This window comes from Triticum dicoccoides, chromosome 2A, assembly GCF_002162155.2.
Source record: "Triticum dicoccoides isolate Atlit2015 ecotype Zavitan chromosome 2A, WEW_v2.0, whole genome shotgun sequence".
Taxonomy (NCBI): domain Eukaryota; kingdom Viridiplantae; phylum Streptophyta; class Magnoliopsida; order Poales; family Poaceae; genus Triticum; species Triticum dicoccoides.
In genome coordinates this window covers 70,615,002-70,627,439 of record NC_041382.1, presented here as the reverse complement: position 1 = coordinate 70,627,439, position 12,438 = coordinate 70,615,002, and the positions used below count along the sequence as shown (strand labels likewise).

Genomic DNA, 12,438 nt, shown 5'->3' with positions numbered 1-12,438 from the left:
GGTTTTTTTCTCTGATCGGGGCCCCTACGATTTGCGGGGCCCTGTGCGATTGCACCGCTTGCACACCCTCCTCGACGGGCCTGGTTGTAGCACGTATGCGTCGAGTTAAAGTATATGCATTAATGGATCTCTCTACAGTTTATCCACAACCCATCAAGGCCGCAATGTGATTTGTGGTTTATGGGAGACAGTGTGATGCCTTTATGAAATGTGCTTCTTGTACGTGAATCCTGAATCCTGGACGCAATTGCCAGGTCCGTATTTCCCATATATGTTGACCGCTACTTATATCAATCTTGGAAGGAACAACTTGAAGTTGTGTTACCTTTGGGAGTTTTTGCCTGACCTTAATGGTGTCCTTGCAAGGCCAGGAGCGTGTATGCCTCCGTTTTTAAAGATCACAGGAAATGGAGTGGGTTGAGTAAAGTCTATTTTAAACCTTGAAGTTGTATTGTATGTGTGGTCGAAATTAAACTGGGATCACTCACTTCTCTCACTTACTATGTGGGCCTACATGTCATATTCATTTCTTCCTACTGAACTTTTTAAATATATGATGAACTTTTTTTAATATACAAATTTTTTATAAAAAACATACTGAACAATTTTCTAAAGAATATTATTAAAATTAATAGGTTTTCAAATATGTAGCTCCTAAGAAATAACAACCATTTTAATTTTAAAAAATAACAACTATTTGGGAGGGGGGGGGGTGAGAAACAACCTAAAAGACTGAAGATTTTTTTTATATCGCTCACGGGCAAATTGTGCCACCAACCTGCTCTTGCTATTAGCCAAGCTTGCGGGTGGTAAATAAGAGCTCTTAAGAATGGGGTCAACTAACCAACGGTATCCCCGGGAGGAGTTCACAGCGGGTACGCATGGGTGAACCGCGTGATATGGCCAACCGCCGTCACATGTCATGCTTTGGGCACATCTGTGGGAGCACAATTTTTTGTCTCCATGCGTTTTTTTAAGATTTTGTTTGTTATTTCATAAATTTTCTCGACAAAAAAGATCCATACTTTTTTTGTGTGTTTTCCTCGCGTGAAGCACACTATGTGTTTTTTCTGATTTTTATTTTTATTTCCATTTTTCCAAAAGAATTAGTTTCTGATTTTTTTGTTTTCTGCTTTTTTCAGAAAAAGGTTTGTCCGAATCTATTAACATGAGATCTAATTTTGAAGATGTCAACGCAAGAAACGCAAGGATAATAATGGTTCATGGTTTGGGCGCAAGATTTAATAGATAAAAAGTTTAGGAAGAATGAATATACAAAAAAAAACCTAGGCTGTGACAAGTGTCGTACATACAGTACACCATTTGTCATCACAAAAAGATGTGAGGATGACATTTGCAAAGAGTATCCTTGACCAATGATTTCACAACAATTACTACAGTTTCTTTTTGACAATCTCGCTAAAGCTTTTTTTTTTTTGAGAAACCGCTAAAGCTTTATTATGTCAGTCACAAGATTTTAGGGCCGAGTTTTCTGCGGGCCGGTCTAATTTGGGCCGAAGCCCGTAGAGCGTCTTCTCCTTGCGTGACGCACTCCCCACAAAATCACAAACGGCCTCATACACACAGGAGACAGGACGAACAAGAACCCTAATCCCCAAATCCTCCAGCCCTCTCTCAAATCTTGAGACCCGATCCCTAAATCGGACCATGGATTGACTATGCGGCAGCATGGATTGAGCTCCTGCCGATCCCGGATGTGGCGGGCAGCGGCGGCGGTCTGGAAGCTCGCCGGCAGGACAGGACAAGCGGAGGTTGAGCAGCGGCGTCTGACTTAATAGGTACGACATCAAAACTACTCCCTCCGTTCCTAAATACAAGTGTTTCTACAGATTTCAATATAGACTACATACGGAGCAAAATGAGTGAATCTACCCTCTAAACTATGTCTATATACATCCTTATGTGGTCCATATTAAAAACTCTAGAAGACTTTATATTTAGGAATGGAGGAAGTACTATTTAGGTTAACTGCTATGGGCGGTCTCATTTCTTTGCAGCTAATACTCCTCCAGCGTTAGGTTCTGCGTCGAAGTAACAGATGTATAGTCACAGTCACAGAAATGCAAGTCAAGTGCCTCAATAAAAATTCTGAAAGGATTCTCAAAAACAAAAACAAAAAAGTTGTAAAAGGAGCCTGTAAAATTCTAACACCGTGTATCCATGTTAATAGTTAGTCGGCTAGACTACGTTTTTGAACTTGTACTTAATGGAGTGGTTGTAGAACAAAGATGTCACATTGTTAACCATGTTGGGCTAGCTTGGTTGCTGCACTGGAGCGATTTGCTTGAGACTCTACGTTTCGTGTTTGGTTGCCACACTGAGATGGCGCTAATTTGGAAATAAACCATTTATTCGTAATTACATTCCCGGAAGGGTTCCTCCTTGAACAAATGTCTCATTTATGGATACACTGGGAGCAAAATTGAAAACCCTAGCTAGTATTTATTCTGGAAAGATAACTGATCAAAGAGACGTAGCTTCACTCAGGCACGTCCGTCAGACTCAGGCGTCCGACTTGCAGCCCACCGTGCCTGGCACTCCATCCTCGAGGCGGTCGTTGGTGAGAATGAAGGAACCGATGAAAACAAAAGACTACCTTTACATTTAGCTTTCACAAAGTGTATTTAAGTCTTGACGTTTTGTCCTCAGGCGTTGTTTGCAACCAGTAAGTTTCAAATAGTATTAGCAAACTTGTTACACGCCGCTATCAATAGCTTGTACTATTTTGATTTATTCTTTGTTGTTTGGCAATTAATTCAACTATCTGAGCCACTGTAACTTTTGTTCCCAGCCGTCAGCCGCAGAACCGCCGTTGATAGCCACTTCCATTGTTGCCGCTCCGTGCTTCAGTAGACTGGTATGCCTGTTCTGCCTCCGTGCTCTTTCTTCCATCCTTTCATTCTGTCCTGCACTGATGTTTGATCTGGTTATTTTCGTTTTCCTTCTCAACTTGTCAGATTGGCTTGCACACAGATGAACCGCTCCAAGAACGGGGCAACCTCTGTTGCTGACCTTACAGATGACCTTATCATCGAGATTCTGTCCCTGCTGCCAGTCAAGTCAGTGTGCCGATTCAAGTGTGTCTCCCGGCTCTGGTACAGCCTCATCTCCCACCCTGAACACCGCAAAAGGCTTCCCCAGACCATCTCCGGCTTCTTCTACCCCAAGCACAGACTCAATGATGAGTATGATGTGATAACATTTCCCACTTTTGATGGTATTTCAAGGGATCAAGAGCAGCTATTCCCTGATTCCTCGTTGCCCTTCTTGACCGCATACAGGCAGATTTTCCCAAAGGACTGCTGCAATGGCCTTATTTTCTGCCTCTGCTGGAAGGACTCCCCAATAGACGAAGCCGATTATGTGGTATGCAATCCTGCCACTGAGGAATGGGTAGTCCTGCCTGATGCTGGCCATAAAAGTGATGCAATAGCCTACCGTTTGGGTTTCGATGGAGCCATGTCACTCCACTTCCATGTGTTCCAGATCCTAGAGGATGATGAGGACTATGGATATATCTCAGGTGTTAATATCTACTCATCAGAGACAGGAGCCTGGAGTTACAAGGAAAATGGTTGGGGCGACAATGAGATTCAGATAGTTGAGATGAGAGGTCTTTTTCAATGGAATGATGCACTTGCTCACACGTGAGTTTAAGATACTAGCAGTTGACACTGAGGGTAAGACATGGAGGACCATTTCTTTGCTGGAAACTATGTGTGATGAAAACATTTATTTAGGTGACCTTGCTTTTATTGGTCAATCTCAAGGGCGACTGTATTATATAAATATGAGAGACAATGATAGCTCCAAATTATCAGTCTGGATTCTTGAGGACTATAATGGTAATGAATGGATCTTTAAGTACAACATCAGCACTTCACAACTTTTCGGGGAGCTTTTGGGGAGAAGGATGTCACGTTACAACGGGACTATGCTGATCTCTTGTTGCAAAGGGACTATGCTTTCATCGCAATCCATCCTGAATGCAATTTGATATTCTTTGTTTGGAGGTGCGAGGATGTGTTACTGTCATATGACATGGACCGTGGTAAAGCTCGTGTTATCTGCAGTCTAAAAGAGCACTCGTATCATACATTTCCTCCATATCTTCCCTATGTTCCATCTTTCTCACGCATTGGCAGACCAAGAGTGGAAGCCTGACCCCAGGGTAGAGGCTGACAGTTGTTACCGACAATTATATGGAATCTTTTACAAGTGTTGGACCTTCAGTTATCACAACTAAACCATGGGGCTACAGCTTTGGTATAGCTCTCCAATGACTCCTCTTTTTTTCCCTCTGCAGTTTTTGCTTTTGCTTTGATTTAGTCCTGATGTATCTATGAAATGATTTCAGCCGTTAAGACCCTGTAATTTGACTTGACTGAGATTATTTACCAAGTCTGCTTTTGCTTTGATTATTTACCAAGTCTGCTTGTTTTGTACTGACCTGATTATATGTGGTAGTCATTGGCTTCTTGCCTGCTCATTTCTTCTTCTCCAGCTTATCATATCCATTGAAAAACCTTGAGTTAATTGTATACTTAAGGAATAATGGAAAGAATGAATCATTGCTTTCTCATGCTAATAAAGATAAGGCAACTTACAATGGAAAAAATGAACGCTCAAGCACAGTATGCGTTGAGTTAAAGTATATGCATTAATAGATACAACAACAACAACAAAGCCTTTAGTCCCAAACAAGTTGGGGTAGGCTAGAGGTGAAACCCATAAGATCTCGCAACCAACTCATGGCTCTGGCACATGGATAGCAAGCTTCCACGCACCCCTGTCCATAGCTAGCTCTTTGTCGATACTCCAATCCTTCAGGTCTCTCTTAACGGACTCCTCCCATGTCAAAATCGGTCGACCCCACCCTCTCTTGACATTCTCCGCACGCTTTAGCCATCCGCTATGTACTGGAGCTTCTAGAGGCCTGCGCTGAATATGCCCAAACCATCTCAAACGATGTTGGACAAGCTTCTCCTCAATTGGTGCTACCCCAACTCTATCTCGTATATCATCATTCCGGACTCGATCCTTCCTCGTGTGGCCACACATCCATCTCAACATACGCATCTCCGCCACACCTAACTGTTGAACATGTCGCCTTTTAGTCGGCCAACACTCCGCGCCATACAACATTGCGGGTCGAACCGCCGTCCTGTAGAACTTGCCTTCTAGTTTTTGTGGCACTCTCTTGTCACAGAGAATGCCAGAAGCTTGGCGCCACTTCATCCATCCGGCTTTGATTCGATGGTTCACATCTTCCTCAATACCCCCATCCTCCTGCAACATTGACCCCAAATACCGAAAGGTGTCCTTCCGAGGTACCACCTGGCCATCAAGGCTAACCTCCTCCTCCTCACAGCTAGTAGTACTGAAACCGCACATCATGTACTCGGTTTTAGTTCTACTAAGCCTAAACCCTTTCGATTCCAAGGTTTGTCTCCATAACTCTAACTTCCTATTTACCCCCGTCCGACTATCGTCAACTAGCACCACATCATCCGCAAAGAGCATACACCATGGGATATCTCCTTGTATACCCCTTGTGACCTTATCCATCACCAATGCAAAAAGATAAGGGCTCAAAGCTGACCCCTGATGCAGTCCTATCTTAATCGGGAAGTCATCGGTGTCGACATCACTTGTTCGAACACTTGCCACAACATCATTGTACATGTCCTTGATGAGGGTAATGTACTTTGCTGGGACTTTGTGTTTCTCCAAGGCCCACCACATGACATTCCGCGGTATCTTATCATAGGCCTTCTCCAAGTCAATGAACACCATATGCAAGTCCTTCTTATGCTCCCTATATCTCTCCATAAGTTGTGGTACCAAGAAAATGGCTTCCATGGTCGACCTCCCAGGCATGAAACCAAACTGATTTTTGGTCACGCTTGTCATTCTTCTTAAGCGGTGCTCAATGACTCTCTCCCATAGCTTCATTGTATGGCTCATCAGCTTAATTCCACGGTAATTAGTACAACTCTGAACATCCCCCTTGTTCTTGAAGATTGGTACTAATATACTCCGTCTCCATTCTTCTGGCATCTTGTTTGCCCGAAAAATGAGGTTGAAAAGCTTGGTTAGCCATACTATCGCTATGTCCCCGAGACCTTTCCACACCTCAATGGGGATACAATCAGGGCCCATCGCCTTGCCTTCTTTCATCCTTTTTAAAGCCTCCTTCACCTCAGACTCCTGGATGCGCCGCACAAAACGCATGCTGGTCTCATCAAAGGAGTCATTCAGTTCAATGGTAGAACTCTCATTCTCCCCATTGAACAGCTTGTCGAAGTACTCCCGCCATCTATGCTTAATCTCTTCGTCCTTCACCAAGAGTTGGCCTGCTCCGTCCTTGATGCATTTGACTTGGCCAATATCCCTCGTCTTCCTCTCCCGGATCTTAGCCATCTTATAGATGTCCCTTTCACCTTCCTTCGTGCCTAACCGTTGGTAGAGGTCCTCATATGCCCGACCCCTTGCTTCACCAACAGCTCGCTTTGCGGCCTTCTTCGCCATCTTGTACTTCTCTATGTTGTCTGCACTCCTATCCAGGTATAGGCGTCTGAAGCAATCTTTCTTCTCTTTAAGTGCCTTCTGGACATCATCATTCCACCACCAGGTATCCTTATCTTCGCTTCTCCTTCCCCTGGACACTCCAAACTCCTCCGAGGCCACCTTACGAATGCAAGTCGCCATCTTCATCCACACATTGTCCGCATCCCCTCCTTCCTCCCAAGGGCCCTCCTTAAATACCCTCTCCTTGAACACCTGAGCTACCTCCCCCTTGAGCTTCCACCACTTCGTTCTAGCGACCTTGGCACGCTTATCCCGCTGGACACGAATCCGAAAGCGGAAGTCAGCAACCACCAGCTTATGCTGGGATACAACACTCTCCCCAGGTATCACCTTACAGTCTAGGCACGCACGCCTATCTTCTCTTCTCGAGAGGATGAAATCAATCTGGCTAGAGTGTTGGCCACTACTAAAAGTCACCAGATGTGATTCTCTCTTTCTAAAGAGGGTGTTAGCTACAATCATGTTGTAGGCTAGAGCAAAGCTTAAGACATCTTCTCCTTCTTGATTCCTGATGCCATAGCCAAAGCCCCCATGCGCCCCTTCAAAACCTGTGTTAGATGTACCCACGTGGCCATTGAGGTCTCCTCCTATGAAGAGCTTCTCACCAATCGGTACACTCCTAACCATGTCTTCCAAGCCTTCCCAGAACTCCCTCTTGGTGTTCTCATTGTGGCCTACTTGCGGGGCATATGCGCTGATAACATTGAGAACCAAGTCCTCAGCTACCAGCTTGACCAGGATAATCCGGTCCCCACGTCTCCTGACGTCTACCACTCCATACTTGAGGCTCTTGTTGATCAAGATGTCTACGCCATTTCTGTTTGCAGCCGTCCCCGTGTACCACAGCTTGAAGCCGGTATCCTCCACCTCCTTCGCCTTCTGTCCTCTCCATTTGATTTCTTGGACGCAAAGGATATCAACACCTCTCCTCACTGCTGCATCAACTAGCTCCCGAAGCTTCCCTGTCAGAGACCCTACGTTCCAGCTACCTAAGCGAATCCTCCTAGGCTCGGCTAGCTTCCTTACCCTTCGCACTCGTCGAGTCAAATGCGAAGACCCTTGCTTATTTTCCACTACATCCGGGCGCCGATGTAGCGCGCCACTAAGGATGCGACGACCCGATCCTCGCTCACTTGCCACCGTATCCGGATCAAGATACGGGGCGCCACTTGGGGGGTGACGGCCCGGCCCTTGCCCATTTTTCACCACACCCGGGTTCCGATGTGGCGCGTCGCTGAGAGGGTTACGCCCCAACGAAAATCTTTTGGGTTTCATCTCCATAAGAGTGGCTGAGTTTTTACGTTGGCTCGCCAAGCCTATCACAACCCTCCTCCTTTACCCGGGCTTGGGACCGGCTATGTTGAGACAACATAGGCGGAGTTAAAGTATATGCATTAATAGATCTCTCTACAATTTATCCGCAACCCCTGGAGGCCACAATGCGACTCGTGGCTTATGGAAGAGTGGGAGACAGTTTGATGCCTTTATGAAATGTGCTTCTTATACGTGAATCCTGGACGCAATTGCCATGTCCATATTTTCCATATACATTGACCGCTACTTATACCGATCTTGGTAGGGACAACTTGAAGGTGTGTTACCTGCGAGTTTTTGCCTGACCTTAATGGTGTCTTTGTAAGGCCAGGAGCGTGTATGCCTCCGTTTTTAAAGGTCACATGAAATGAAGTGGGTTGAGTAAAGTCTATTTTAAAGCTTGAAGTTGTATGTATGGTTTACCCCTAAAAAAAATTGTATGTGTGGTCGAAATTAAACCGGGATTACTCACTTCTCTCACTTACTATGTGGGCCTACATGTCATATTCATTTCTTCCTACTGATTTTTTTTAGTATACGATGAACTTCTTTTAATATAGAACAATCTTTTCTATAAAAAACATACTGAACAACTTTGTAAAGAATATTATTAAAATAAATAGGTTTTCAAATATGTAGCTCCTAAAAAACAACAGCCATTTTTTGGGGGGTTGAGAAACAACCTAAAAGACTGAAGATAATTTTTTTAAAATCGCTCACGGGCAAACCGACAACCTAAAAGACTGAAGATAATTTTTAAAAAATCGCTCACGGGCAAACTGTGCCGCCGACCTACTCTTGCTCTTAGCCAAGCTTGCGGATGGTTAATAAGAACTCCTAAGAATGGGGTCAACTAACCAGCGGTACCCCCGGGAGGAGCTCACAACGAGCGCACATGGGCGAACCATGTGGTGCGACCAACCGCCGCCACGTGTCGCGCTTTGGGCGCATTCATGGGAGCACAATTTTTTTTTGTCTCCATGCATTTTTTTGGTTTTTCGGATTTTGTTTGTTATTTCATAGGTTTTCTTGACAAAAAAGATCCATCTTTTTGTGTTCTGTATTTCCCCTCGCGTCAAGCACACCATGTGAAAAGTGCATATGTGCTTCACAACTATGCCTAAAAATTGTCCGCGTTTTTGAAATTTTCAACAAAAAATGTCATGTCCTCAAATTTTGTTTTTTTAATGTTTGTTTTTTATAATATTTCCATTATTTAATTAAATTTCATGATTTCAAATTTTCCCATTTGGAACATACATTGTTTTGTGCTTTGTTCAAAACCGAATAAAAAATGCTTGGAAAATCGGTCCGGGTCTCTACAGTGGCTAGAGTGGAATGGCAGGTCCAGTCGGAGTTTTATGTGGGCTGGTCTAATTTCGGCAGCCCGTAGAGCGTCTTCTCTCTTCTCCGCACAAACGGCCTTCTCCGCTTCACACAGGCCGAACAAGAACCCTAATCCCCAAATCCTCCAGCCAACTCTCAGATCTTGGGACCTGATCCCTAAATCGGACCATGGATCGACTATGCGGAAGCATGGCTTGAGATCCTGTAGTCGATCCCGAATGTGGCGGGCAGCGGCGACGAACCGGGACGAAGCGGCGGCGGTCTGGAAGCTCGCCGGCAGGACAGGAAAAGAGCAGCGGCGTCTGACTTACTAGGTACGACATCAAACCTATTTAGGTTAACTGCTATGCTATGGGTGGTCTCATTTCTTCGTAGCTCATACTCCTCCAGCCTTAGGTTCTGTGTGGAAGTTACAGATGTATACTCACAGTCACAGAAATGCAAGTCAAGTGACTCAATAAAAATTCTGAAAGGATTCTCGTCAAAAACCAAAACATAATAAGGTGTAAAAGGAGCCTGTAAAATTCTAACACCATATACACCTATCCGAAAGAAATTTCAGTACTCCCTCCGATCCATATTAATAGTTATAGTAGTTGGCTGGACTTCGTTTTTGAACTTGTACTTAATGGAGCAGTTGTAGAACAAAGATGTCACAATGTTAATGCATGTTGGGCTAGTTTGGTTGCTGTGCTGGAGCGATTTGCTTGAGCCTCAACTATCCGTGTTTGGTTGCACCTCACTCAGGCACGTCCGTCAGGCTCACGCGTCCGACTTGCAGCCACCGTGCCTGGCGCTCCATCCTCCAGGCGACCGTTGGTGAGAACAAAGGAAGCGGTGAAAACGAAAGACTGCCTTTACATTTTACTTTCACAAAGTGTATTTAAGTCTTGATGTTTTGTTCCCAGGCATTGTTTCTAACCAGTAAGTTTCAAATAGTACAACTTGTTACACGTCGCTGTCAATAGCTTGTACTATTTTGATTTATTCTTTGTTGTTTGGCATTTTATTCAACTATCTGAGCCACTGTAACTATTGTTCCCAGCCGTCAGCCGCAGAACCGCCATTGATAGCCACTTCCATCGTTGCCGCTCCCTGCTTCAGTAGACTGGTATGCCTGTTCTTCCTCCGTGCTCTTCCTTTCATTCTGTCATGCACTGATATTTGATATGACTATTTTAGTGTTCCGTCTCTACTTGTCAGAATGGCTTGCACACAGATGAACTGCTCCAAGAACGGGACAACCTCCGCTGCTGACCTGACAGATGACCTTATCATCGAGATTCTGTCCCTGCTGCCCGTCAAGTCAGTGTGCCGATTCAAGTGTGTCTCCCGGCTCTGGTACCTCCTCATCTCCCAACACCGCAAAAAGCTGCCCCAGACCATCTCCGGCTTCTTCTACCCCAAGCACAGACTCAACTATGAGGATGGTTTGATAGCATTTCCCACTTTTGATGGTATATCAAGGGACCAAGAGCAGCTATTCCCTGATTCCTCGTTGTCCTTCTTGACGGGATACAGGCAGATTTTGCCAAAGGACTGCTGCAATGGCCTTATTTTCTGCCTCTGCTGGAAGGACTCCCCAATAGACGAAGCTGATTATGTGGTATGTAATCCTGCCACTGAGGAATGGGTAGTCCTGCCTGATGCTGGCCATAAAAGCGATGCATTGGCGTACCGTTTGGGTTTCGATGGAGCCATGTCACCCCACTTCCATGTGTTCCAGATCCTAGAGGGTGATGAGGACTATGGATATATCTCAGGTGTTAATATCTACTCATCAGAGACAGGAGCCTGGAGTTACAAGGAAAATGGTTGGGGCGACAATGAGATTCAGATAGTTGACATGAGAGGTGTCTTTTTCAATGGAATGATGCACTTGCTCACATGTGAGTTTAAGATACTAGCAGTTGACACGGAAGGCAAGACATGGAGGACCATTTCTTTGCTTGAAACCATGTGTGTTGGAAACATTTGTTTAGGTCCTCTGGCTTTTATTGGTCAATCTCAAGGGCGATTGTATTTTATAAATATGAGAGACAACGATAGCTCCAAATTATCAGTCTGGATTCTTGAGGACTATAATGGTAATGAATGGATCTTTAAGTACAACATCAGCACTTCACAACTTTTTGGGGAGCTTTTTGGGGAGAAAAATCACATGTTACAACGGGACTATGCTGATCTCTTGTTCCAGAGGGACTATGCTTTGATCGCAATCCATCCTGAATGCAATTTGATATTCTTTGTTTGGAGGTGCAAGGATGTGCTACTGTCATATGACATGGACCGTGGTAAAGTTTGTGTTATCTGCAGTCTAAAATATCACTTGTATGACACATTTCCTCCATATCTTCCCTATGTTCCATTTTTCTCGCGCATTGGCAAACCAAGAGTGGAAGCGTGACTCCAGGGTGGAGGCTGACAGTTGTTACCGACAATTATATGGAGTCTTTTAGAAGTGTTGGACCTCCAGTTATCACAGCTAAACCATAGGGCTACAGCTTTGGTATAGCTCTCTAATAACTTTTCTTGTTCCCTCTGCAGTTTTTGCTTTTGCTTTGATTTAGTCTTGATATGTCTATGAAATGCTTTCAGTCATTAAGACCCTGTATATGTTGACCAAGTTTGCTTGTTTTGGACTGGCCTGATTATTTACCAAGTTTTTATGGGAGACGGTGTGATGCCTTTATGAAATGTGCTTCTTATACGTGAATCCTGGACGCAATTGCCATGTCCATATTTCCCATATATGTTGACCGCTACTTATGTCAATCTTGGCAGAGACAACTTGAAGCTGCGTTACCTTTGCGAGTTTTTGCCTGACCTTAATGGTGTCCTTGTAAGGCCAGCAGCTTATGCCTCCGTTTTTTTAAAAATCACATGAATTCTGTAGAAATTTTGTGGGACTAGTAGTTCCTGAGGTTTTTATGTTTGACATGTACGCCTGCATGTTTGCCGTGCTAATGCATGTTAACCCATGCATAGCAACATTTTTTGCATGCATAGCTGAAACAACTTTTAACAAGACAAACATCTGACGAGAAAGGTACGCAGCTATTAACACTGAGAAGCGATACCATAGCTGTTGTTTTAGTGTTGTATGAATATCAATATATGGATCCATTTAAATTCCGCGCGAGCCCGAAAAGGAAGTCCTTTCGA

At 44.4% G+C, this 12,438-nt stretch overlaps 2 protein-coding genes across 6 annotated transcripts; both read left to right on the top strand.

Annotated features, from left to right (window-relative positions):
• Positions 1-1,570: 1,570 nt before the first annotated feature.
• On the top strand, positions 1,571-4,065 carry LOC119353338 (F-box protein At5g07610-like). Of its 2 annotated transcripts, XM_037619939.1 has the most exons (4): positions 1,571-1,799; positions 2,813-2,878; positions 2,979-3,206; positions 3,303-4,065. In XM_037619939.1, the coding sequence occupies exons 3-4, from the start codon at positions 2,995-2,997 to the stop codon at positions 3,670-3,672; spliced, it is 582 nt and encodes a 193-aa protein (XP_037475836.1). In that variant the 5' UTR covers positions 1,571-1,799; positions 2,813-2,878; positions 2,979-2,994; the 3' UTR covers positions 3,673-4,065. The 2 variants fall into 2 exon arrangements, with proteins under 2 accessions (XP_037475836.1, XP_037475835.1); XM_037619938.1 differs by having other exon boundaries at positions 2,979-4,065.
• On the top strand, positions 2,500-11,949 carry LOC119353337 (F-box protein At5g07610-like). 4 transcript variants are annotated; one of them, XM_037619936.1, is made up of 4 exons: positions 9,312-9,587; positions 10,021-10,092; positions 10,319-10,384; positions 10,477-11,949. In XM_037619936.1, exon 4 carries the CDS (start codon positions 10,478-10,480, stop codon positions 11,678-11,680), a length of 1,203 nt encoding a protein of 400 aa, XP_037475833.1. In that variant the 5' UTR covers positions 9,312-9,587; positions 10,021-10,092; positions 10,319-10,384; position 10,477; the 3' UTR covers positions 11,681-11,949. The 4 variants fall into 4 exon arrangements, with proteins under 4 accessions (XP_037475834.1, XP_037475833.1, XP_037475832.1 ...); XM_037619935.1 differs by having other exon boundaries at positions 10,021-10,110; XM_037619937.1 differs by lacking the exons at positions 9,312-9,587; positions 10,021-10,092 and adding an exon at positions 2,500-2,686.
• The last annotated feature ends 489 nt before the right edge of the window (positions 11,950-12,438 follow it).

Coding starts and splice junctions, on each gene's coding strand:
- LOC119353338 (XM_037619938.1), top strand. CDS start 2,995: ATGAACCGCTCCAAGAACGGGGCAACCTCTGTTGCTGACCTTACAGAT.
- LOC119353337 (XM_037619937.1), top strand. CDS start 10,478: ATGGCTTGCACACAGATGAACTGCTCCAAGAACGGGACAACCTCCGCT.